A 27,497-nucleotide genomic window follows, 5' to 3' on the forward strand; every position below is an offset into this window, starting at 1 on the left:
TGTCACAGATATGCAGCTTAGTGGAGTGTGACACGCTGTCCCTAGCTCAGAGCTGAGGAACCAGGTGTGTGTGCTTGCGGTGAGTGCGAGTGACAAAGACAGATGTCTGTGGGTTCATGACCTCTGTCGGGAGACGCACTTATTCGGAAGCTGCGGGCAGGAGATGTTGGTCAACACAGGGATCGGCCCGAGAAGGGACAGAACCTGAGCCAGCCTGCCGGGATCCTCTGGTAATCATGAACATCTTGGAAAGGACTTGAGGGATACGTTAGAAAAATAGAGATATTATCACAAGAAGGGTTGGGCTTACATTTTCTGTTTTTAAAATATTTTTAATGGTTTTTAAATGTTTAATCTTCTTAATTTTCCCCCAATGTTAATCTTGGCACAGTAATAATTTAACCAGTGTCTTCTCATTTCTTAAATCTATGTTTAGGACTTATTTTCAGAAGTACTAAATAAACAAAGGCCTTAAAATAAAACACACAGTTCTGCTGGCAATTCATATGCACATGCCTAATAGAGAACATCAATTCTATGGAAAGCAAATTAAATTAAAACATAAATATACCTTTTTTTTTTTTTTTTGGCTTGTCAAATTGACCAGGATTAAAAAAGGAAACTGAGTGTTGATCATGAAGGAAGTTTAAATCATTATGATTTTACCAGAGCACAATTTAACAATACAATATGAAAAGCATTCATACCTTTCACATCAGCAATTATACTTTTAGAAACTTTTGCTAAGGATGAATTTGGAAATGTTGACAAAGCTTTATGAATGAGGATGTCCAAGCAGCATAATTTATAAAAATAAAAAGTTAAAATCTTGGAAAGTCCAACAGATAGGGTTTGGTTAAATAAATTAGAATAGCTCCATTCAATAGAAAGACATGCAGCTATTATAGTCATATGTTTAAAAGTTTTAAATGGCATGGAAAACGCACGAATTCTAAATGTGAGTTGAAAAAAAGCAGATATGATTTTGCATATGCAGTATGATCCCACATTTTAAAATTCCACATAATGCATTTTATTTTATTTTATTTTAATGTTTTATTTATTTGACAGAGAGAGAGAGAGAGAGAGAGCACAAGCAGGGGGAGCAGCAGAGGGAGAGGAAGAAGCAGGCTCCCCACTGAGCAGGGAGCCCGATGTGGGGCTCGATCTAGGACCCTGGGATCATGACCTGAGCCAAAGGCAGATGCTTAACCAACTGAGCCACCCAGGCGCCCCCACATAATGCATTTTAAAAGACTGGAAGACACTACAGCCAAAATGTCAACAATTATTTCTGGGCTATGATAATGGGTGATTTTAAATTCTGTCATTATATCCTTGTTTAGTTTACAAAATTTTTACAGAGAGCATATTACCTTGATATTAAAAAAACAAAAATTATTCTTATTTAAGAACTGTGCCTCCCCCAAGTTGAAATTAACGTCTCTTTTCTCTCTGGCTTTCTCTCTTTTCCCATTGATTTGGTTGGTATTCCAATCATCATGGCCTGTTTTGCATTATATTTATTGTGTTTGTTTCTGTCTACCTCTGTTTGATTATGAGGCCATGAGGCTTTACATCCCCCCACAGCCCCTAGAAGCTTAAGTCTGTCACCCGATAAATAGTCACATATTTGAAGAATTAAATTGACTTATTTCCATTCTTCCAGCACTGTATGTATGCATGTACGAACAGGGAAGATATGCCACATGGTTAAGATTTTCCCAGAAACAAACCACAAAATGAATAATTGTATACCAGAGATGTGTCAGGGATAACGATAGCTTTTCACACTGAATTCAGTCCTATGTTTCTATCTCAATGTATTTTTTCCCCAAAAAACTAACATGCATGTGAGAATCCATCTTATTTTTAAAAAAATATTTATTTATAGATTTTCGAGAGAGACTGTGCATGAGGGGGGAGGGGCAGAAGGGGAGAGAGAGAGAGAGAGAGAGAGAATCTCAAGCAGACTTCCCTCGGAGCCCACGTGGGGCTCGATCCCACAACCCTGAGATCATGACCTGAGGCGAAACCAAGAGTTGGTTGCTAACTGACTGAGCCACCCAGGCGCCCTGAGAATCTTCAGATTATACTGTGTTTGACATTCCCATCAATGGAGAAGTGGCCTTATTAATCAGACACACTCCACAGAAAGAGTTGCCATGGGTACCATAAAAATAAAAAGCACAAACCAACCTTTTTTTAAAAATAATGTAGTTTTTTTGTTTTTTTTTTAAAGTAAGCTCTACTGCCCAACATGGGGCTTGAACTCACAACCCTGAGATCAAAAGTCGCATGCTCTACCGACTGAGCCAGCCAGGCACCCCACAAATGAAACTTTCTGATATGGTAATCTGAAAATATGAAATTTGAAATAAATATTAATAAAAAATTTCTTTATTTTCTCTATTTTGTTTTCTTAATTTTCAGAAAGAGAGAAACTGCTTGCATTACGCTGTGAAGAAAAAATTTACCTTCTTTGATTACCTACTCATTATCCTCTTAATGCCCGTTCTGCTTATTGGGTATTTCCTCATGGTGAGTAACACCAGTGTGATCAAAGGGTAAACGGGGAGGAGATCAACAGCATGACTCATCAAGTTTTGCTGGGCCAGTCGGATGTGGAGAAACAGTAACAAAATAAGCCCCTGGTTCTTATTCTGTGACTAACATAACATAAAAAAAAAAAAAAGAATAAGAGAAAATAATTATTTCTAAAAAAAAAAAAATGACATGTCCAACATCTATTTAATGCCGGGATTGCAGGAAAGTGAGAAGAAAGGTAGCCAACTAGGTTAATCTGCGGTAAAATCATCTGTGCGATGTTTTTTAGAAAAATCAGTTAATCTTGATTAAGAATCATCCAAAGAAAGCAGAAAATCCCAAATATTAAAAAAAAAATTCCCCTGCCACGTCTTTTCTCCTTTTTGGTCAAAAGAGCTTGTGTCTTTGTACACATCTTTGAGTTTCTGGTTTTTTTGGACCTGCCCTTGTTGTATGTTAAAAAGCAGATCCCAAGAGATTTGCAGCCAGAAGTTGAGAAACACGGAACATCTTTATAGAGAATTTAAAGCCAACATTTTACCTTGACAGAGTTGAATAACAAAAGATATAGTTGGTGTAGGAATGCATTCATTTTATGAGTAGAAGATGAAGCTTGAGATGGTTATTTTTGTTTTTTCAAATTGAGTGATAGCTTTGCACTGACTCATTCCCTTTTTCCCACCTTGTTCCCTGGAGTCCGGTTCCATCGTTGAGAGATGACTCAGCAGATGTGTCACTTAATCCAATTAAATGACCAAGCTCCTTTCCCTCTGTAGCTAATAGACCATGCATGTTAGTTACTTTTGCTACCAGAGGCTTCAGAACAGAGTCTGCCAGTTGGAAGTGTAATTACCTCCTTGGGTATTTAAATGTCACAGAACTTGTGGAACTCTAATTAAATATGATCGTGCCGATTTTGATGCTTGGATTTATGGGAAAAAGAAAACATAAGTCCCTGATAAACACATAATCTGCTTCTATCCTGGAAAAGTTCTTGAAAATTAATTGCGTATTTAGTACAGAGCTTTGGTGTATTTGTAGTTTCGGGGCGGGCGAGGGACCTACCATTCATTTCCAAAACGATCACAAGGGTGATGAGCAAGACTCGTTCAGAATTTGTTGACACACAACCTTGCTTTCTAAGACCGTCGGAGGTTTAAAAGCTGGAGGCTTTGGCAAAAATACTGATGGTAATGAATAACCGCCTCTGATTGCGCAATTTATCCTACTTATTCATGGGGTCGGAAACTGCACATTTGTGATGCACAAGGCGTAAGAGAACATTTTAGAGGAAGGGACCAGAAAGGACTGTGTTACTTCAGAGAAAGGTAGGAGGAGACAGGCAGTTTCCACGTTGACGCGGGAGGGAATTACAAAGAAAGAAGGAAAGTGGGTGGGGCTTCCTGCAAGGCAAAAGGGATGACCTTCAGGACTTGCCCATCTCTTCCCTTCGAGAGCTGTGCTCCCTAAAGCAATGGGATGTTCGGGGGATGCTCAAACTGTCCTGTGGTCAGAATCTCACGGGACTGGGCAGGAAACGTGGATGTCTGAGGAGTCTCGTTCATTTCGTTCCTTTGTTCGTTCATTCAGCACATACTTACTGTGGACCCACTCCGTGCACACACTGCTGGGTGGGAGGGATGCGGTGGGGAAGCAAACAGGTGTAGTCCTTGTCCTCGAGAGAGTTAGAGAGTAGTGAAGAATGGGTCATTAATGAAATAACCACAGAACGCATGTAAAATTACTACAAAGTAGGTGATACAGGGAGGTGATCTTCTCCCAGAAGAGAGAGATTTCACCCAGCCGGGTAGGTCAGGGAAAGCCTCCTGGAGGAAGAGGGGCTTGGGCTGGGATATTAAAGATGGATTTACCAGGCAAAGAAGGGAGGTCTAACATGGGGCCCCTGAATTTACATTTCCAATTTCCCGGGCGCTGATGCTGCTATCCCAGGACGGCACTCTGAGAACCCAGGCTTTACCTGACTGATATTGGAGGGGGCGGGGAGGTGGGGGAAATTTTAAGAAAGGTGCATAGATGTATAGACATGTTGGGGTTAAAATAAATCCTGTTGAGTAGAGTAGTCTAGGCATAAGATGGAGAAAAATTTCGTCAATGAACCTCTTCTGTACTTGCTGTTTGTAACAGGTGTCAAAGACCAAGCAGAATGAGGCTCTTGTCCGAACGTTGCTCAATGCTGGGGTCGATGTGAATGCCAAAGACTGTGTAAGTTCGTGTGTGTAGTCATTTTGAAAGACTATTCAAAATGGTTTTTGCAGGCAATGTCTTTGTCACCTACAAAGTTATTTGCTTTATTTTCCTAGACACTTCTACATTTTCCTTTGCTTTCTTTATATTCCATTGTCTTTCTTTCTTTTCCTTTTCACTGCTAGTCAGGCAACCTTGAAGTGGTTTAGATGCTGCCACTAAAGTCACGGGAATAAAATCTTTATTGGTGAGAGGACATTTTTTTTTAAAAGAACCGCTCCCCCTTTGGTGAGAAGCTATGAGAAATGAAGGCTCTGCTAAGAAACTTCCATCCTCCGTAGTTAAGACGCTGGAGGCCGAATGCCTACATGTCAGTCTAGGCTTGTCACTTTTTGTCTGTGTGTGTTGTGGCCAGGCATTAACTTACTGGACTCTTGGTTTTCTCACCTGTAAAGTGAGGACGTTGATAGCGCCCATCTTGCAAGGCTGTGTGCCTGGCGCTTAGTAAGCTCAGCGAGTACCAGCCGCTGCAGCCGAGCTCCCAGCCCACCTGTAAGAGAGGCCCCATCTGTAAACTAGATCAGTAAGGATCAAGGTCACAGAGCCCAGGTGGTGCTGAGGGCAGTGACCGCCGAGCGGCAGCCCCTAACTTCTTCCTGTTTCTAAATATCAGGTTTTGTTTTCACCTTTCGCCCCTGCACGCCTCTTCCTCGCTTAAATGATCATAAATGGATCAAATGTTTATTTGTACGAACTTTTATTTGCTTCTATTGATTGGATGAAATTTTGACTTCCCAATTCTGTATTGAAAAAGTAGGCAAGTTGAAATTTGAGTCGAAAAGAACCAATATTTTCTTTGTGGCCCCTAATTCATTTTATGTTGTGTGTATCTGTGTGCGTGCGTGTGTGTTACCGTTTTGTTTTGTGATGGAGAAAATGTGCCCATCGCTGTTTCTATTCATTATTTACATCGTCTTAGTTTTGGTTATATTGGTATTGTATGTTTAGATGGAGGTAGCTCCATGTGCCTGTGTGTGCATGTGTGTATGTGTGTGGGGGGAGAACACAAGAGAATAAGTTTATGAAATACATGTTTTTCCTTTTATTTAAAATAGGATTTTTGGATTAATTGGAGTAGATGACTACTGTGCTCCACCATTTCTGTAGATAACTTTGAAATGTATTAAGTAAGATGTTATTAAAGATTAGGTAAAAGATTTGTTGAAGATTTTTCTTGGTCTTCTCATTTAAATTCAAAAGGCACACTCGTGTGCCCCTATATGCACGCAGACACACCTTCCCCGCCATTTTTCTAAAACGGAATATTCAGATCGTTTTTCCACCTTTAAGTGGTGTGGTGCATTGTATTTTTAGGGAATTAGACTCTTTATTTCACATGGGAACATTCAGCGCCAGATCTTCCACTTACCATCTCACCACTTAATAAAAATGAGTGATCGCAACATTATTCGCTATGATCTCAGAAGAGTTAATAAGGTCTGATATTTTGTCCACATACCAAAGCCACGGTTGCTTGGCTGCATTTTGAAAAGCAAAATTGGGGGGCACAAACATCCTAGCTGTACATTTCTTATCACTTGGAGTTAGTGTTTTAAATTGGTACCAACAGAGCAGATCCACTATTTTAGAACACAGAATACAAGCTCCAGGAAACCTGTATGGGCGGCTTCTCCATAGAGCTGCGCTGATCCTCTCACTGTGCTAGGACAGTATGAGCACAGCTGCCTTCTTCAGCTTGTGGGGACTTTAATCAACAACCACAGAGGATGATATTTGCAAAAAGGCCCATGAGGGGACCCGTTAGGAGAAAAGACAGCAAGATGATCAAGGGGTCATCGCCCAGACATATGGAATCCTACCAAGAATCCCTGAGATAATTCGGCAGTAGCGTTGTTTAAGCTGGGAACAGAAAATGAGAGAGGAAGATCTTAATGGCTTATAGGACATGAATTATATGCACGTTGAGGCGGGAAAGGCGTGTTAAGTACGAGAAATGTAGTTGTGCATAGATGGTTTGCAGACTGGTTTGCTTAGTTGTAGGCTGTGAGATGTGACACGACACCTGCTAGGGTTGGTGGAGCCCACTGACGAGCCGCAGTGTCGGTCCTCTGTTTCAGGATGGCTGCACGGCGCTACATTACGCTTGCCAAATGAAAAACCAGACCCTTATTCCTCTGCTGCTGGAAGCTCGTGCTGACCCCATGATCAAGAACAAGGTAAGCATCTGCGGACCATTGTCTGAGGTCTCTTCCAGCAGCATCATCTTCTCATTTCAACTTTGTATTGAAGTGAATTAATTGCCTCTGATGTTGTTAACAGCAAAACGAATTGTCCTCATTAAGCAATGAAGTTATCCTATTACTGTTGGAGCCGAATGACATTTAAAGCCCTTACCAAGCCTGTGAGTCAGTCAGTCTGGACTCTTCGCTAGACCTTTTGCTTTGACGTTGGATTGTATGGGAGATAAATAACTCTAGTTTCTTTTTCTCCTCAGCGTGGTGAGAGTTCCCTGGATATTGCGCGGAGATTAAAGTTTTCCCAGATTGAATTAATGCTAAGGAAAGCATCATAATCTTTGTGGCCTTGCATGGAGAAGTAGAAAAAGTTAAAGGACTGGATTCTATCTCCATTTTGGACAATTGGTCTGTGGACCGTTGAACCTGGATGCTATGATTTTTTTGGTAACCATAATGGTGGTTTCCATAGTTAACATTTTGGAAGAGCTTTGTATTTAGAATTTTCTTTTGCCCAGTGGAGTTCACCATGGTCACGATCCTTCTAGGAGAAACACTAAAGCTCTTGGAGCCTCCATTTTGGTCCAAAAAAAGGTGACGTTTCAAACTCAGTCTCTTCCGAAGAAGAGGATCAGAGTTACCTGGTTCGGTTTTCTCAGCTGTGTGGCTCTTACCAAGAGGCTGTCCTGTGGATATCATGCCCAGAAGACAACTCTTTCTCTCCGTCCTTTTTGAGTAGTAAGAGGAAGATTCAAAGTATCCGTATTTGTATAGACTGATATGTTAGGGGGATGGGAGGTGAGCTTCATATGTAAATATTTACTTGGTGAAACAACGTCAATAAAATCATCCATCAGTCGTCAGGGGAGGGAGTATTTATGCCACAGTAATTGGCAAATGCTACAAGTCAGAGCTTTTTCTTTTTCTTTCCAGAGAGCCAATTTCTTTTTTTTTAAATCTTTTGAGAGAGAGAGAGAGAGAGCACAGCCAGGGGGAGGGGCAGAGGAAGAGGGAGAAGCAGATTCCCCGCTGAGCAAGGAGCCCGATGCAGGACTCAATCCCAAGACCCTGAGATCATGACCTGAGCCAAAAGCAGACGCTTAACCTACTGAGCCACCCACACATCCCTCCAGAGAGCCAATTTAATCAGCATACCTCTAAACATTTTGCTTTTGATTTTGAACAAAATTATGAAACAATCAAGATGTTTGTTCAAAAGTATCTTTCTGATTCTCTTGTGAATGCAAGGTAGCTACTAAGGTTGTTCATTCTGTTTATATTCTTTGGTAAAATTTAAAATAGTATTGTTAATTATTAGACAAAGGATTTCTTTTTTTTATGTTATGTTAATCACCATACATCATTAGTTTTTTTTTAATTTTTTTATTGTTATGTTAATCCCCATACATTACATCATTAGTTTTAGATATAGTGTTCCATGATTCATTGTTTGTGCATAACACCCAGTGCTCCATGCAGAACGTGCCCTCCTCAATACCCATCACCAGGCTAACCCATCCCCCCACTCCCCTCCCCTCTAGAACCCTCAGTTTGTTTTTCAGAGTCCATCTAGACTAAGGATTTCTTTACAAGAAATAGAGCAATAGGATGTGATGGTATCTGGATTATACTTCTAGAGGAGAGAGAGAATATCAAAATAATATTTCTCAAGTCCTTTGTCAGTGAGACAGAAAAGAAATAAACACATTTAAAGATGATTGAATTTTGCAAAGCAAGACTGAGTCATTAATATCTTCAGACATGGACTGAGCCACACTATATGTGGTAACAAATAAACAGTCTAAGAAAGAATGATTTACCATCCTTGAACAGAATAAGGGTTTAATGAAAATCCAATCCAGGAGTATTTATTGAACTATGTACAGAGCCTTAAGGTACATGTTTTGTGAGGGAAGTAGTAGGGTGTAGATATAGATTCTGAAGCCTTTAAGTGTCTCTTAAAGTATTTAAGACAGATTTGCATTGAATGAAGTTAGCAGGTGACTCTGGGGGATTGAATAAACAAGTGAACTTCACGCACCAGTATACCTTCAATCTGGTTTGCAAAATTACACTCTCACTCACGTAATTTATAACTGTCATCTTTGAAACTGTGTGAACATTGAACATTTTTCTAAAGAAATAAATCCAGATTTGTGGATGAGTCTGGGTACTTGTCAAGATCAAAGGATAGAACACATGACAGTTTGTGTCATTATGCTCATGACTTTCTAAAGCTTTCTTCCCAGTTTTTAATTTTTGAAGGGGGAAAATGGGGCCAGATATTGGTAGCCTCAGGCAGTAAACTCTCATATGAACTTGGACTTGGCACTAGGTACTGAAACACAGACGTGCTCCATGCAGGGCTTAATGTACTTGCTGGAAAAGTCACTAAATATCTTACCAGATTATTTCCTCTGAGACTCAACTATAAAACTTGGCCCTTTTTAATGATGCTGAAAATATATTTCGTCCATACTGTTCTTTTTCCATCTCTCTCTCTCTCTTTCCTAAAACAGCTCAGCTTCCTGAGGTAGCGTGATGTCTCTATGGCAATAAGGTGAAAATGTCGAGCTTATTTTGTTGTAGTTACAACAATCCAGACATTCAAGACCTCTGTCTCTGTCCCAATCCATCATTTTACTTGACTGTTCCAAAAATATGGCTTCTAGAAAAAAAGTTAACATTGTAAAGGGGTCTACCTGAACGACATAAAGAGTCCTAGTTAACTTCTGGCTGTCAGGTAAAACCTGCTCTTCAGGATGGCAGAATATATAACACATGAAACCTATGTTCACCCAATGACTATTTTAACTAGCTAAAAAAAATTTAAATGGCCGTTTTAGTGGCAAATACAGGAACTCTGAAGGAATGGGTATTATATCTCTGCCCTCCCTTCCCCACCCCTTTCTACTGATATGGGAGGTTTCTCATTTCTGGAAATCCTGAAAAATCCTAAGACTCATCAGTATCGGATGCTTCACAGCCTGATCCCGCACTTTCCCTGGGAGAAGCTGGTCTCCTCCTGCTTCATCAGATGTATGATCTCATTGTACATACGGTGAGGAGCATCCAAGCCCCAGATGAAATCCACATGTGCCCACTCAGGAATGTTCTTATGGTAGATGAGATTGGTCACCTCAGAGAGCAGTGTCTTCACGTCCTCTGGATTTGAAAGCCAGTCCTGACCCCCAGTCCACACTGCGGTGGGGACCATCATATCTCTGACTTTGTACCTTATGGGAGTTGGCTAGAAAAAAGGAATCGTTTTTAACTGTCGGTGACATATGGATTTCCAAACTCACGATTTATATTTCAAGTCAACAGAGTCAAAATATGTCATGTGTTGTGAAGAAAGGTGCACGGGCACCACAGCCAAACAGGACCCCATCCAGAGTTGTCTGTTCAGCCCCTGCTTGAAGGTACAGTCGGTTAGCCTTAGTTTCTTCATCTAGGAAATGGGGATGACGCTTGTAACAACTTACGAGGTTAAGTGACAAACCATGTAAGTGGCTTTCCACCTTAAGCATGAATTTTCAATTCTTTTTCTCCTTATTAATAAATATTTAACACATATGTTGCCTTTGGAAGATAATGTTCCTGTCCTTTTAAAGGCTGATTTCACAAATTTCATGAGGCCAGAGGGAGAGAGATTCTTGAGAGAAAGGCAAGAGATTGGAGTCCCCTGAGAAGGTAGCTGGGTCTTCACAGAGACTTTCTGGGAGAACAGAAAGGCCTTGAGGCAGTCCAAGCTCAAAACCTGGGGAAGTCAGAGGCCCTAGAACTCCGGTCATTTGAGCAGGGGGGTGGGGAGGGGTAATGATTAGACCCCTGCTCCAGTCCCCCATCACCTGAAGAAAGTCATCTAGGATTCCAAACTGACGATCTCCCTTATTCAAGCAGTGCTTCTAGATCAGACTGGCTGGCTGAGCCCTGAGGTTAATCAAGCACCCAGAACTTGCCACAGTAATGTTGAGCCCCGATTCTTCTCAGAAAATCCACCGTGGAGCCAAGGCTTCAACCTAGGAGTCTTGGTTGATTCTGTGGCTTTCTAAGAATTTAGAGTTCTAGCCTGAGACTGTGATTTACAATAAGGAGTATATATTTGGTCTTCATCCCCATTTCTGGCACAGACCTCCTCTTTACCCTTGGAACTTACTCAATGACCAGAGCCAATAAAGTGTCTTTTGTTAAGTTAAAGAGGTGACTTTTGGACTTGACTTAAGGATGGGGGCTGGTTGAAATAAGTCAATCAGAGAAAGACATGTATCATATGACCTCACTGATATGAGGAATTCTTAATCTCAGGAAACAAACTGAGGGTTGCTGGAGCGGGTGGTGGGGTGGGAGGGATGGGGAGGCTGGGTGATAGACACTGGGGAGGGTATGTGCTATGGTGAGCGCTGTGAGTTGTGCAAGACTGTTGAATCTCAGATCTGTACCTCTGAAACAAATAATGCAATATATGTTAAGAAAAAAAAAAAAGAAGAAGAAGATAGCAGGAGGGGAAGAATGAAGGGGTGGAAATCGGAGGGGGAGACGAACCATGAGAGACGATGGACTCTGAAAAACAAACTGAGGGTTCTAGAGGGGAGGGGGTGGGGGGATGGGTTAGCCTGGTGATGGGTATTGAGGAGGGCACGTTCTGCATGGAGCACTGGGTGTTATGCACAAACAATGAATCATGGAACACTACATCAAAAACTAATGATGTAATGTATGGGGATTAACATAACAATAAAAAATTTTACAAAAAAGGATGGGGGCTGGTCGCCAGTGGAGCCAAGTCTGTGATTAGAGGGTTGGAACTTTCAGTGCTGCCCCCCACCTCCAGGGAGGGGAGGGGGCTGGAGATTGAGTTCAATTGCCGATGGCCAACAATTGAATCAATAATGCCTATGTGATGAAGCCTCCATAAAAACCCTAAACAAGGTTGGGGAGCTTCCAGGCTGGTGAACAAGTGGAGATTTGGGGAAAGAGGCCGGCTAGGAGAGAGCTGGAAACTCCTTGACCTTCACTCATACACTTTCCTCTGCATCTCTTCCTTCTGGCTGTTCCTGAGTTACAGTCTTTTGTAATAATGGATGATCTAGTAAGTAAAATGTCTCTCTGAGCTCTGTGAGCCAATCTGGCAAATTAATAGAACCCAAGGAGAGGGCTGTTAGAATCTTTGAGTATAGCCCCTGGGTCCAGAAGCATAGGAAAAACCTGGGCTTGAGATTGGCATATGAACTAGAGGGCAGTCTTAGCGAACCGAGCCCTTACTCTGATGCTATCTACGGATAGTGTCAGAATTGAGTTAGATCATAGGGCACCCAGCTGGGGTCTGGAGACCTGCCTGTTGGTGGTGGGGAATCTCCCTGTGCCCATACACACATAGGAAGTTGGTGATCAGAGTTACCTTTCATGGTCTAACTTAGATAGGAAAGGTTGGAATATTCTATGGCACCAGTCATGTATTTTTCTCATTTTACAGGTGAACTGAATTCAGGTCTAACTCTAAGGAGCTGTGATTCTAGAATGCCTTTTTTGCCTGAGTGTTTTCTTTTTCTTTCCTGGGGCCTACGTTGCCTGAGCTGCTTTCTCTAGAATTTAAAACATTAATGCTGATAAATTAAAACCATCTCGGAGCCGGAATGCTTTCTCCAAAGACATGTATTAGGAAACATTGAAGAAGGACCTAATAAAAAGTAGCTGATGCCCATGACTTAGAGTTTGCTGGTCAGGGCACTCCCCAGTCTGTCTGATTTCCTAGGCTTTTATATCTAGACTGATGTATGGGAGTGGATGTTCCTTATGATCCAAGACTCTCAGGGGTTGGCCTCTGTCCGTGGCTCCCTCTGGCTTTATGTTTGTATGGTCAGCATTTGTTTGTATTCATACACAAGCTAACCAATAATCTTCAGTGGGGATGTTATGCTCAGAAGAGTATAGCACTCACTTCTGACTCTCCACAACTGTTCATTTTATTCTAGGGCATCGGCTGTGCATTTTCCTAGATAATGTAATACCTTTTCACATTTTTCCCTTGCAAATGACAGATGCATTAAAAGTGCGACCAGCAGAACTCTTAAGGGTTATCTAGTCTAATAATAATAATTATTATTTTAAATAGGCTCCACACCCAGCTTGGAGCCCAATGCTGGGCTTGCACTCATGACCCTGAGATAAAGACCTGAGCTGAGATCAAGAGTTGGACGCTTAACCGACTGAGCTACCCAGGCACCCCAGTCCAATAATTTTTAAAGATAAAGACATTGGGGTCTGCAGAATGAAAGCAGCCTATCCATGACCCCACAGGTGGTAGGACGGAGGCAGGACTCACAAGCAACACTCACTTGCCACTGAAGGCCCTTTTATGTGCTATGAAGCAAACTCGTCCCTGCCATCTTCATCCCTGGTTTTGTTTTTTATTTTTATCTTTTGACCCTAAGGGGATCCTTCTAGTGACCACCAGAGTCTACACTTTTCCCTTCACCATATCTACCCCATCTTGCTCCTTAGAAGCCCAAGTGCCTTGTTCATGGCGGCCGACTCATCAGGAAAGTTCTCCTACTCTGTTATGAAAGCAGGAAGCCTCTTGGCAAAGCTGTGAACTTCTGTCTCTTCAAATGGAGTCAAGCCCGAACTCAGATTTGATCCCCGCCTCTACAAAAAACTGTCATTATAACTTCCCTCCCATTTATTTCAAAAGGATGGGTTTGATTTTCTTACCTGATTGCCTTTCTCCAGATTTTTGGTCTCGTTCCCCCAGTCAAATGCCCGGAATTCCCCAGAACTCATTGCCTAAAAGGAAACAAATTGACATGGCCTTCAAATGCATCCCTGGATAAGGGTGGGATGAGCAGGTGCTACCAAGTCTGCAGTCGTAAGCCAATTGGAGGGCAAAAGCTGAGGAGGCTCTTCCACTCGGTGTTAGGATAATCTTCGAGAGAGCGTAAGGGCGAGTAAGGCCCCTTCGGGGAGGAAAATGCACTGGAGACGCACTTGCCACCTTGTCCTACAACTCCAGGAAGTGCATCCCTGATGTAGTCTGTGTGTAGGTGGCTGTCTCCGCAGGCTGCCACGGGAGAGCGCCCCCTAGCGCCGTGCCGTGTGGTGATTCAGGGAGAAGGTGACCAAAATTTCGTCCAATTCAGAATTTTCTTTCCTTTTGATTGTAAAGTCTCGCTCCCCGTACACACGCACACACACACACACGCAAATAGAGCCATGACCTTAGAGGAACAATTTAGGCTCTAAATCGTTAGAGAAACAGATAGGACTGATATTTATGATTTTTAAAGGTCACCCTCAGTATGCTTAAAACTTTCTGCTTGAATTAGGAGCCCTCCATTTTTTTTTTTTTCAACGAGTCTGTGGTTGTAGTAGTTGAGAATCTAAGGTTAACTATGCTCTAGCTCTCTGTCTTTATCTCCATCCTTCTTTCCACAGCAAATCAACCACTCTTCAGTATCATCTATAATGAGCAATACTAGGCGCAGTGCTTCTTTATAGGTGAAGCAATAATTAGCACCCACACTGTCCTGGAATGAGTTCCGGATGATCCGAGATCTGCCCCACTGCCCCCAGAGACAGTTCCTGTGACTGGTGATCGGGACCCTCCCTTCTGTGATTGCGGGTGAAATCTGCAGCCCAAGGACTCCTGTGAATTAGGTCCTGCCTTCTTCGCATTTTTATTACCACTTAACCATTGTGCTGGAGAAGCCGAAAAGGAGAATAGAAACGTGATCTCCAGCTTCATCTGAAGTCACACTCTTAAGGTCCACTAAAGATTCCTTGGGCCAACCCTCCCCCCCACCATCTCCTGAAAAGATTCAGTGTTCTGGATCAAATTCACGGTCGAAACAGCATTGCCAAGATCATTGTCCATCTTGGAATAAATGTGAAATAACACCTGGGCTGTCAAAAGGACATCCTTTGACTGCTCCAGACAAAATACACAGAGACCCTTGGCAAAGACAACAGAGTTAGCATTCCTACCTGGCTCCAGTGTAGGATATTTTGCACAGACGTTCCAGCCAGAATGTGAGCGACATACACATTTGCTCGGCTCTATAACAAAACACGAGTGGTTTGTGGGGCATGGAAAACTCACAAAACATGCATCTTGTCAAGACCACGTCTCCAGGGTGTCAGATTGAGAAATAGGAATATCATCAAGTTATCAGCAATTATTCACGAATCAGTAATATACACACACGCAATAAATAAGAAATGCCACTAGGTGTATCCCCGGGCACCTGTATTTTTTCATCTGAGAAGAGCTTCTCTTTAGACATCTGACTTCTTCTTTTAAAAAACTTTACCAGAATAATTAAGGATGAGGGCTCTAGAATTGGGTCTGTATTCAAATCCCACCTCTGCCATTCAATTTTTAGGTCGATTTGGGAGTTATTGAATGCCTTAAATCTCAGGACACTAGTCTGTAAAAGAAGGCTATTGATCATACCTGTCTCATAGGATTGTTACAGGGAATCACTTAGCCTGGTACATAATAAGTGCGTATCGAATGGTAGCGATTAATCATATTGTTAAGAGAAAAGGGAAAAAATCTTCAGGAGTGAAAGATATATTCCTCCAGCTTCTGGAGGTGCTGCTGGCAGACAGCACCCCACTATCAGGCTTCCTTGGGGGGCCACCCCAGGTGCAGACAGCTGCCCTGCCCAGCGTCTCCCCTGGCGACATCTATAGCAAGTGACAGGTTGAGCTGCGAGTATAAAGACCTACCCTCTCACTGTAACTTAGGACAGCTTAGAAGGGTCTCCCCATCTTCACATCAACTGAGATTCCCACAGAGACTGCATAACGGCTTGATGTTTTCAATCTACCAAATCCTGCTTCCTTCCCTTCCCTGGTGTTATCCTAAGGGTATAACCCCAAATCGTTGTGCACACTCTTCTCCGCGTCCAAGTCTATGACATCAATGTCTAGCGATGCCCTTATGTCAACCTTGACTCAGCCTGTGTTGAAGTGTTTTCTGCATGTTAGTATGATTTGAAGAAAATGGAATAAGTCTCCCCTGGCATTAGCTCACTCTCAGGAGGTGAGACTCACTCCTCGCTTTGCTTTGGAAAACTAAGAATTGACTAGGCTCCCACTTACCATGTTCATATTGTTTGTATTAAATCCTCCCATAAGAAACAAGAAGTTGCTACAAATCTGATCGATGATCATCTGACCACACAGGTAAATAGCAAACTGTCTGAAGAATCTGGTCTGGTACAGAAATTCTTTTCTGCCAAACAGTCCCTGTAAAAATATGACATGGAATCGTAGTCATTACATCAGAGTCGAAAAGAAGTGAGTCTAATTTAAAAGCATACAGATCTTCCAAAACTTATAATGGAGCCCATCATAAGTTGAAAATATTGTAAATCAAAACCTGGGAGCTCTGGCTGCTGCCCAGCATCACGAGAGAGGTTTGTCTCAAATATCACTAGGTCAGGAAAAGATCAACATTTAAAATTCAAAGTATGGTTTCTACTGATTGCGTATCGCTTGTGCACCATCATAAAGTCAAAAGATCATGAAGTCGAGCTATTGTACGTCGGGGCTGTCTGTATGTCTTAGCAAATTGGGTTGGAGGACTCGTCTATGCAGACAAGGAATTATCTGAGGAGTCACATACCTTGATCATCATATCCGGCAGCAACAGAAATTTGGCACCAGGGCTTTTTGTATGTTTAATAGTGGCTATGGGTGCTAAAGCAAAATACATTTTGATTTTCTGAGCCAGTTCTGGCATGGTGGAAAAAGCAACAAAGCCTACAAGAGAAGAGATATGTCAGTGTGGATATTGCCTATCCCAGAACCCATAGATGCTGACTGTACTTTTATCAAGTTATTTCAGTAACTATGTGTAATTGGGTCTTAACTGTCCTGGGAAAGTATAAGCTCCTTGAAGGGGAAGACACCAGTAGCCAACACACCTCGGTGTTCCCTACGACACCTGGCATATCTTTTCCAGCTAGTAGGTTCTCACTGCATTATTGAATTAAACTATTGAGTCCAATAATATGGACTTTGAGAAAATATATATACAGAGAAGTAACTATGTGCCAGACACTTTTCAGGGCACTTTTGTTGTTCTTATCTCATTGAATTCTCAGACTCTTGTGAGGTGTTTTTAACAAATCTCTACTTTACAGTGAACGGAACTGAGAATTAGAGAAATCGCCTTGTTGATCAGTAACAAGCAGGTTCTGTAATAAAATGGGTGTTGGGATAGCAGGGTTTCTGCCGGTCTCATTGATTCCTACCTTTTCTGGAACCCAAACTGTAACATGATCTCAAAAACAAGTTGTCTACTGAACTGGATCCTAACTCTTACTTTTGTCATAGATCAGGTCTGGGGCCCTGGCTAAATCAGTCTGTGCCCCAGTTTCTTTTTTTTTTTTTAAGATTTTATTTATTTTTGACAGAGAGAGAGAGCACAAGCAGGGGGAACAGCAGAGAAAGAGGGAGAAGCAGACTCCCTGCTGAGCAAGGAGCCCGATGCGGGGCTCGATCCCAGGACCCTGGGATCATGACCTGAGCCGAAGGCAGACGCTTAACCGTCTGAGCCACCCAGGCGCCCTGTGCCCCAGTTTCTAAGCCTATGAAAGTCTCTGAATTATCACCAGGTAGGGACCATTCCTGTGGAGCCTTGGCGAGAAAAAAGGCTATCATTTAAAGCCAGGGCGTGGTCACTGTATTTGAAATACTCTACATCTCTGCACTCCCTAGCTTGGCTGATATCTGCAGCTTGAGTGGGAGGGGAGTGGGGTAGAAGAAGACTAGTATCACGTGACTCCCTCCCCCCAACCCACCCCAGTTCCTGGGGGTGAGTGAGTATTCATGAAGAATGCATCCTTCTCAACTTTTCCCTCCACATGATTAAGCTTGCTAGCCCCATGCAAAGGCAGGCCCAAGAGTGACTTGTTCCTCTTGCTCTCCCAGGTGTACCATCAGTAGGATTGGGTGGGAACTCCATTAAACTCTATTCCAACTGGATGGTGACCCTATTAGAACTCTTCTCAAATGTCAAGTTTGAGAACTCTCACTAACTTCTCCCAGCGATACTTTCTCTTTACGCAAAGTTAGTACAGGTTCTCCATCTAAAGAGCTCCATGGTTGACAGCTAGAAGAATCCCATGCTTTTTTGCCCCCTTTTTCTTCTCGAAATGGCATTTGGCTTCATCATCAGCACCTTTATCTTAATGTCAAGCTGGACAATTTGAGTGTAGAGCAAAGAAACTCTCAGAGGCCTCTAGCCATTAGAGCAAGAGCAGGGGATTAACACCTCAGCTTGCTCTCTGTCAAGTGTGTGGTGAGACGTGGCATCCCCAGAGCCAGTTAATGTTGTTGGAAAATCCAGAGAGGAAAATGTGAAAGTCAGACTCTTTTCATTCGCCAGAAAGCACCAAATAAAAATAAGCCCACTGAACTCCTGCCCTGAGTTCCAGGGGGGTGTGCTCACCTGTCTCCTCAGCATCCCATACCCTGGCCTTCCCCTATGGGTTTGGCTCAGGGTGAAGGTAAAGAGTGCTCTCAGCCTTCCCAGGGAGAACCTTCTCCCCATGACATACACTGCGCCCTTCCTTGTCCTGGTCTAAGCCAAACACTTTTCCTACTGCCTTTGGTCTGAGAGAGAGCCAGAGGACACAGCCTCCACTCCCATTCTCCCCATTGATGACCTGTATCCTACAGGGGCGATGAGTTAAGGTTTCTCATAAATTCACCAAAAGTAAAAGGACAACAGCACGAAATTCCAGACATTGGCCTTAGAAGGGAAGGAACAAGACTTGAATGAAATCCGCCAGCCGTCCTGTCTGTAATGTGACCACCATGCTTACTGTTTATGTTTATTTATTTGAGTGCACACTCTGTGCCAGAAACTTCTCTTATACTTGTGTCTTAGACGAAACCCCTGCCTTCACAGAGCTGATCCACATTGTCCCTGAATAGTTCGAACACCTCTAACTCCCCTACGAGGGAGTTACTATCTTCATTTTGTAGACGAGGAAACTAAGACCACAGGGGTTGGACAATTCACTCAAAGACATTCACCTAGGAGTTGGTAGAGCCAGATGTGATCTAATCCCACATCTGTCTGCCTCGAGAGCCCTTGCTCCTTCTGCTACTTTCGTCCCCGACTTCCATAGCCCTCAGAGTCACCGAAGAGGTCAGGGCCAGAGCTGAGAGAAGGTCGGGTGCCAGACCCCAGGCACCGCCGAGCGCCATATGCCCACATCCCTGACTATACAAACCTGCTCCCATCGAACCTACCCATGGTGGTGCCCTGTGAATAGCCGACATAATAGATCTTTTCCTGGCCGGTTTTCTGCAAAATAAAGTTTATGACTGCAGGAAGGTCAAACCTAGCCATCTCATCATAACTATAAGGGGGGGAAAAGACAAAGTTACGTGAAAAATTAGAATCAGAAACAACGAAAGCAGCCCCTGGGCTTTACAAACAAGCACCCGAGTCGTCAGCCCCACCAGCTTGTGACCATGCCCCTCAAGACCCCCAGGATGGACTTGTTTCCCACCCGTGACACATGGGGGCCTCTGGGCTCACAGACTATTTGCACTATTTGTACCCTGCTGTTTCTCCAGATAGTATCACAGAGCGATAATCATCTTCAAGGAATATTTACTGAGCACATGATCTACCGCCTAGTGAAGGTGTCCTGCTATACAGTTGGCAAAGCAACACCTGGCTGTACAAATTCATTTGTACAGAAAGGATTAAAAATGCTGCAGGGGCCCTTCTCCGATGACATGGATGAAGAGCAGGTTGAATGCCAATAGGTAATTTACATAAAAACATTAAAAATCTTTTGTAAGACCCTGAGATATATATTAGCCAAATTGATGGTCCCTAAGGCTTAATAGTTTCCCCGAAATCTCTAATGTTGCCTGATCTCATCTCTTTCTGGGGGTGCCAGTTCTTGTCATTACTCAGGGGGGAGTTAGTCCCAGGGTACGCATCTGCAAGGACGTGGACCTACACCTTCTCTCAACCACCTGACACCAACCACCATCTCACCCTATTAGCCAGACCCATTCTTCTATTAGGGAAACCCAGTCCCTCCCTCTACTTCCCCCAAATTAAAACAATTGGGTCTATCTTGGTAGGATATTGATGACCCAACCAAAGTAAATCATCCAAATGCTAGGAGCCATATTCTTTACTGGGTTCTCCCAAAGACATCTGTGTCTGCCTCCACTCAGTATACCTGAAAGCCCAGAACTCATCTTGGTCTACGGAGAGGGTCTTGTGTTTCCGAGACCAGGTGTTCCCCCTGCTATTCCCCAGCCACACGTCAAAACCGGCGTCTGCCAGAATGAAGCCCAGGCTGCTGTTGGGCAGGTTGAAGATCCAGTGGCTGGCGTCCCCATTCAGGCCATGCTGCAGTAACACCACTGGCCTCGGACCTACGTGCAAGAGAATTTCAGCCATGAGACATGTTCTCCACCTTCCTTGTTACCCTCTAGTGTGCAAGCACTTTCAAGTTCAACAGACCCGTGTTCAAATTTTGATTTAGCTGCTTGTTAGATCAGTTATATTAGTTGGTCACTTAACCTGTCTGTGTCTTGATTTCCTCATCAGAAAAACAGGATTTTTGTTACAACTAAATAAAATAACGCACAGGGAACAGATGCGACAACGCCTGGCATAGAGAAAGAATCAGTAGAGTTTGGCTTCCATTGTTGTCTTCCTGTAGTTCTTACTCTCACTCGGTGTGTCTGGGCACCACTGAGAATACTGGAAGTGCCCAGGACATAGTATAGTCTAATTATTAAGGTAATTATGTGATTATAAATATAATTAAATATTACATAATTATAAATGTATATATAATGTATATATATATATTTATACCATAATGTATAATGGTTTAATGATTACGGGCCCTTCATGTCAAAAAGATTCACAAGCCAGCTTGAAGGAGCCCCCACTGCCCAAATATGGGAAAATTTGAGACTCAAAATAAATAATGATAGCTATAAATCGTATCCCAGTGAATAAATTAAGAATGAGTGAGTCTAGGGGCGCCTGGGTGGCTCAGTTGGTTAAGCGTCTGACTCTTGATTGCGGCTCAGGTCGTGATCTCAGGTCAGGGTCTCAGGGACCCATGATCGCTTGTGACCCTGAGATCATGACCGGAGCCGAAATCAAGAGTCAGACACTTAACCAACTGAGCCATCCAGGTGCCCCACATTGTTCACTTTAAATATATGCTATTTTATTTGCCAATTATATATCCATAAAGCTGAGATGAAAAGAATTTTTTTAAATAAAGTGAATATCACCAATATTGGAATAAGCCATTATCACGTGCTTCATGATGTGACATGCTGAGGACACAACTTCACTTCTGCCGTATTCGGGCCAAAATGTATATAACCTGAATCACATCATGAAGAAACATCGGACAAACCAAACTGAAGAGCGTTCTATAAAATAACTGCCCCAAAACTCTTTAAAAATGTAGAGGTCAAAAGAGACAAAACTTGAGAAATTGTTTCAGTTCATAAAGGAGACAAAAAGTCATGAAGACTAAATGTGGCATATGACCGTGGATGAGACTACTGACCAGGAAGAAAAGCAAACACAAAGGACTGGTATAACTGAAAACATTTGAATATGGGCTGTGCAGTAGATACTAATATCAATCAATGTTAATTTCTACTCTTGCTGAATGTATTGTGATGACAGAAGAGAACATCTTTCTTTATAGCGAAGGGGATCGGGATACAACCCAACCTACTGGGTCCTTGAAGAGGCCGACAGGAGTGCAGGAACAACACTGGCCACTAGAGGGGAGTATTCTGCACCAACTGGACCAAAAGGGCAGATGGATGGATACCTTGAGCTCCCAAACTCTGGGGCTATAAGTGAACAGCGTAAGTAAACAGGATGTGAGAATAGAAACTCCATCCATGAATAGGGGTGCAGGTGACCTGTGAGCTCGGGCACCACCACAGTCATTCGATTGCTTGGGAGAGCTGTGCCTTGCTTACCTCCTAGGATTTGTGGGGCTCACTGAAAAGTTCTCTCTGCATCTCCAGGCTCTCTGTTTATTTGTATAAAATTCATTCATTCATTCGTTCATTCGTTCGTTCACTCGTTCATTCCACACATATTTATTGGCACCTAGAATGTGCGTGGCGTTTTTTTAGGCACTGGCTGTATATAGCCTGCAACAAAATCAAGTCCCAGCTCCCAGTGAGTTTACATTCTGGTTGGGGGAGACAGATGATAAACCAGCAAATTACCTATCTTGCCAGGTGGTAAGTGCTGTAGGGAATGGAGCAGGATAAGGGGCCGGACTCTACTGGGTGGCAAGGGGCTGCTTCAAATGCACTGAGGCTGGAGCATGCTGGACCTACGGAAGGCACAGCTATGCAGCTGATATAAAAAAAAAAGCTGGTTTTCAAAAAGCTGCACACGTGTAAACTGGAATAAAACAGAACCCCGAAGCTTGTTTATGCCAAAGATGATAGCGTTTGCCCGGCAGTCTCTGGTCCTAGTTAAGAATATGGGCTAGAGTGGCAGACAGGTCTTGATGTGACTGCGGGTTTTGCGATATTCTAGCAAGTGCTAGCATAGACCTTCTGGACAAGTTACTTAACCTCTGTGAGTGGCAGTTTCTTCAGATTATTGTGGAAGTTAAGAGAAACTAATGCAAATAAAGCACAAGCCATCAGAGCCGGCTTTTAGAAAGAACATAGTATGAAATTGTGTTATCTGTACTCATGACAAATACTGTAGTTGCTGCTATAAATGTAGAGCTAGAGTATTCAAAGGAATACAGAACACTTTCATTGGTAATGAATGTGAATATTTTTCAAAAACCAGCAATAGCTGAAAATCCCATATACAAAAAATGGGACTATATGAATTGAAGAAATGTATCAGAAAATTAAAAATGTACATCTATTGCCTGATGCTTAAAAAACTTCAGTGAAAAGCTGAGCAACATCTCAAATACTTAAAGTGCTATTTGGCTGGGGAATACAGAGTATGCAGGGGTGGGCGCCGGGTGCCGTGTTGGAGTTTGCATTCTTCATGAGCAAGGGTTGATATGGTCTGTTCAAGAGACCATCAGTGGATATTCTAGAATATCCATATAAGAGGGGTTTGAGGAATGGGTTAAGTGCTAGAAAGGGTCAAGAAATGGACCTTTCTTGAAGGTCTTTTTTTGTTTTAAAGCAAACGTTACGTTTCTTTGAAATCATTCAGGATATTTGGGATAAATGGGGTGGTGTTGATGGGGAGGATGGGGGAGTGAAGCTATCTTTGGCTCAAACAATGGGCCCCAGTCTATAACAAGAACCCAGACTCCCCTCTACACACTCAAATCACAAGGAAATCATTACTATAGAGAAGGCTGCCATGTTGGGATGGCATGGGGGTGAACCATACCTGTCTTCTTAAGTTGCGCTGGGCCTTGAGGAATTCTGTTAACTGAAAGGATGTACCCATCTTCTGTCACAACTTCATACTCCTCACAAGGGTAGCCTTGATGTTGGATGATTTCGCTCTAAGGAAAAAGCAGTGTCTTTTGAGTTCAGTTCTGTATGGCTATAGTCTCAGTGATCCAAAAGTAACAAGTAGCTTCCTTGACTCTGGAAGATATAGAAAGGGGTCCCATCTTTTCCCTCGTTACTCATGTTATCTTAGAAAAACTAGCCAGCCCTCTCTAGTACTCACTTTCTTTGCCTTTAATGTAGACTAGAACAATGGTTCTCAAAGTGTGAGCCCTTGACCAAAAGGCTCAGCATCACTTGGGCCCTTGCTAGAGATACAAATGATCAGTTTCCACCCAAACTGATTGAATTGGGAACTCTGAGGATGGGGCCCAGCAATTTGTGTTTTAATAAGCTCCTTTGGAAATTCTGATTCACTGTAATGTTTAAAAACCACTAGACCAGAAGACTGATTCCAAAGCCTGTGTGCATGCCAGAATTATCTGGGGGCACTTAAACCTCCAGATTCCTGGGCTCATTTCAGGTTAGGGACCAGGTAATTATAATGCACCCATTGAGGCGTTCTTCCTAGGACAGCTTATGAGAACCTTTAGACCACACATTCCCTACAATTCTTTTCATCTCTGAGAATCACAGATTCAAGAGTGGTAGCTCTTAACATTTTTAGGTCAGGGATCCCTCAGGGAATTTGAGGGGAACTATAAAAATGAATATGCACATGGACACACAGACACATTTTTTCTATTTACTCTCAGGGGTTCCCAATTCCTGGTTGCCTATATATGGATCCCTGTTTAAGGACCTCTACTCTACCCAGTCATAACATGTGGAAACTCTTTGTAAAATATGAAGCTTCAGAAATCTTTTCAGTAACCTCCCTATTCCCACCCACCCTCATCACCCCGAGGAAGGAATCATTTCTCTCAGCTTTAACAGGACCGAGAGAGGAGAAAGCCAGGGGTGAAATGCCTAGTGTAGTGCAAGGGAAAAGGGGCATAGTAGTTAAGAGAAAGGCCCTGAGGTCTCCCTGCTTGAGTTTTAATCCTGGTTCTAACACAAACTAGCTATGTGATCTTGGGAAAATAGTTAACCTGTCCCTGTTCCTCAACTTACTCATCTGCAAGTCAGGTATAGCAATGGTCTTTACTCCATGGGGTTCTGGCAAGGAATGTGAAGAGACAATGCACATATATAATACTCACTAGGTTACCTGGAATGTAGTAGGCATTCAATGAGCATCAGTGACTACTAGAATTAAAAATCACCCCCACCTTCTCAAGTAACTCTTATTTATTTGCAGACTTCAGCTTAAGAGATCTTTTTCCAGAAAAACTTTCCTGAATTCCCTGGATTATGTCCCCCTCATCTACATTTTCTTCCTCGATTTCACTGCTCTTGTAATTAGTAACTGGGGGTCTATTTTCCCTGTTGGACCCTAAGTTCCATGAACTGGGGTCTTTTGGCATTCGTAGATCTCTCTGGAATCTCACTGACTAGCGCAGTATCAAGGGCCTGTTAGGTGCTCAATTAACACTAGCTAGAAAGAAACAAGCAAGAAGCCAGTTGTATCCCGAAATATAGGATAGATTATATCCATAGAAATCCATCTACAGAATCAAACCCATTCAGGCTCTGAACCACTCGTATTCTATTTCATCGAATGTATCCCAGTAATTATATGGATTTCCTATTTTACTTTGCTTCTCCAGGCATAAACACTCAATGGCAGAGTCTGATTTAATGGGTTTTGGTATTAGGGCTCCTGAAGACCCAACAGCACCCAGTGCTGGGCACACCCAGTAGGTGAGGTTCGGGGAGACCGGCTCTGCCTATAGCTGAAGACATTGCCTCCATGCAATAACTCAGAGGAATGTGTGTGGGATCTTCCCAGGGCCAGTGAGCTGGCGGGAGCCTCTCCTCACCTGGGAGGGTTGATTGCACATTGGTTACAATTATGAGCTTTGTGTCCAGGCAGGCCCGGCTCTAAATTGCGGCTCTGCTACCTGCCAGTGGCGTGGCCTAACTTAAGTTGCTTATAGCCCCTTATTCTCAGGTCCTTGATTTGAAAAATGGGGATGATACTGGGCCGTACCTTGACAGCTTTCGATCACCGTGTCTGCCAAGGGGTAAGTATAACTATATGGTGGGCATTCCTAAACTCAACCCAGAACTTGAAAGTAAGCCCAGCACTCTGGGATACCTAAAAAGATGTCACATCGTTCATGAGCCTTACGTACATGAGGCCCTCTAGATTTTACCAAGGCCAGTCAACTGAGGTCCCAGTCCAAAAGAGGTTATGGAGGACAGATGCTACTAGAAGCCGGCGTCCTGACAGTAGGAAGGGAGGACTGAGCAAGTAGAAAAGGAATAAAAATCACAGATAAAGTGGAATTGCCAAGGGCCTGGGTGTGGCTCAAGATGCCACGATGATTTCTCTGCTCGTAGAATGAACCGAAGAATCCAAGAAAGATTACCTTGCGCTTGGGGCAAAGGGATTAAGTCATTCACCTGAGTTTACTGAATTTGTTCAAGGAGGACGAAGGTTGACACATACCCAGGTTAGCATTCTTCCCAGTACAACATGCTTATTTATAACTATGCTCTGCTAGCAAAAATCACCACCACATAGAAATATAATATATAATGCAGATAATACACAGATGCACAAGTTAGCATGTGAACGACTTCATTTCCCCCCAAACACAGAAAAATCCCAACTTACAATATTCATGAAAGCTTCTGGATCCACGGCTTTAGTTGGCATACATCCTGAATTCACATTTCTTTGGAACAAATACGCCACCAGAATCAGAAGCCGCATCTCCATTCTGTGTGAGACAATCCACACTCTTGACAAGATTTTTGGCAAGATCCAACATCAGCATTTATTTTTTTTTCTGGCAGTATCACCACTAATCCTAATGTCAGAAGGATCTACAGCTTTAAAAGCTGTTTCCTATATGTTCCGTCCAGGATTCCTCCCCTAAATTCAGAAACAAATTCAACAATCTTGGTTGACAGGAAGGAAAGAGCTCGAAGCAGAATGGAAACGTGGCCCAGGATGTCTCAGTGCCACCAGGCCCCTCCCAGTCCTCCCAGAACTCACAGTCACCAACCCTCAACTCCTGGCTGTGTAAAACTTTCTTTGATGCCACCTGGAGTTATGTGCATATGATACAGCCCATAAAACCCCTGTTCTTCATCATCAGGAAATAGGAACCACAGGGAAGATCTTTTTTCTTTTTTTCCTAGTTTTTGTCTTTCTTTGGAGGGTAGAAAGATACCAAGTCTGCAGCAAATATTGCAAGCTTCTATAGCCACATTCCAAGGCTTTAATGATCAGTCCTTTTTTTTTTTTTTTTTTTTTAAGATTGTACTGATTTATTTAAGGGCGGGGAGACAAAGAGTAGGAGAGCACACAGAGGGAGAGGGAGAAGCAGGCTCCCCCCTGAGCAGGGAGCTCAAGGCAGGGTTCGATCCCAGGACCCCGGGATCATGACCTGAGCCCAAGGCAGATGCTTCATCCACTGAGCCACCCAAGTGCCCCCCCCCACCCCGATCAGTCCTTTTATTGCAGATCAGTGTACTGATAAGTAGTTTTCTTTAACATGTCAACAAATGATAGGACATTTTCTCTTTTTAGCGATGGGTGAGATCATTGATTGGAAGAAAACAAATCTTCCACATTTAGGCCATTTCTATGTCCCTCAACTAAACAGACACATGCAAAAAGTTTTATTTTGGCTTATAATCACCAGCTAATGCCAAGAGATTAATGAGACAAATACCTGGCAATTAAATCATCTGCAATAACTAAAGTGAGTTGCAGCCTAGTTATTTTCACAAACGAAATGTCCCAATTGGGTCAACTGTGTGGCAATGTGAGCACTTCCTTACCCTACTATTGTTTAAGCAGGCCAGGAGGATAGACTTCTTGTCATTTTAAGTAAAGAATGTGTTAGAATTTAAGACAAAAAAAGCATTCTTTGAAGTATTATATTTCTTTGC

The 27,497-nt window shown here is 42.8% G+C and overlaps 2 protein-coding genes and 1 non-coding gene across 3 annotated transcripts in view; 1 reads left to right on the forward strand and 2 right to left on the reverse strand.

The window, feature by feature from the left end:
- The window catches only part of ANKRD22 (ankyrin repeat domain 22), a 25,657-nt gene extending 16,486 nt beyond the window's left edge, over positions 1-9,171 (forward strand). Inside the window, exons 3-6 of the mRNA XM_036079341.2 lie at positions 2,434-2,541; positions 4,693-4,770; positions 6,891-6,989; positions 7,268-9,171. Coding sequence (XP_035935234.2) covers positions 2,434-2,541; positions 4,693-4,770; positions 6,891-6,989; positions 7,268-7,345 — 363 coding nt within the window. The 3' untranslated portion in view covers positions 7,346-9,171. The remainder of the gene's footprint in view (positions 1-2,433; positions 2,542-4,692; positions 4,771-6,890; positions 6,990-7,267) is intronic.
- On the reverse strand, positions 2,253-2,325 carry TRNAK-UUU (transfer RNA lysine (anticodon UUU)). The gene has a single exon. It is a non-coding gene; the product is annotated as a tRNA-Lys (tRNA).
- An 816-nt stretch (positions 9,172-9,987) lies between the features above and the next one.
- Positions 9,988-26,367, reverse strand: LIPM (lipase family member M). Its single transcript, XM_036079338.2, has 9 exons — positions 26,212-26,367; positions 23,425-23,542; positions 20,231-20,429; positions 19,278-19,387; positions 16,639-16,775; positions 16,113-16,259; positions 14,991-15,062; positions 13,722-13,793; positions 9,988-10,257 (listed from the first exon to the last, which is right to left on the reverse strand). The coding sequence occupies exons 1-9, from the start codon at positions 26,314-26,316 to the stop codon at positions 9,988-9,990; spliced, it is 1,230 nt and encodes a 409-aa protein (XP_035935231.2). The 5' UTR covers positions 26,317-26,367.
- Positions 26,368-27,497: the final 1,130 nt, after the last annotated feature.

This window comes from Halichoerus grypus, chromosome 7 (genome assembly GCF_964656455.1).
Source record: "Halichoerus grypus chromosome 7, mHalGry1.hap1.1, whole genome shotgun sequence".
Lineage (NCBI taxonomy): Eukaryota > Metazoa > Chordata > Mammalia > Carnivora > Phocidae > Halichoerus > Halichoerus grypus.

Excerpts from the sequence above, each read along its gene's own strand:
- LIPM (XM_036079338.2), bottom strand. The coding sequence starts at position 26,316 with ATGGAGATGCGGCTTCTGATTCTGGTGGCGTATTTGTTCCAAAGAAAT. Across the intron at positions 20,430-23,424 it reads AGCGCAACTTAAGAAGACAG|GTCCGAGGCCAGTGGTGTTA; the intron begins GTATGGTTCACC and ends TCTTGCACGTAG. Across the intron at positions 19,388-20,230 it reads GATGAGTTCTGGGCTTTCAG|TTATGATGAGATGGCTAGGT; the intron begins GTATACTGAGTG and ends CCCCCCTTATAG.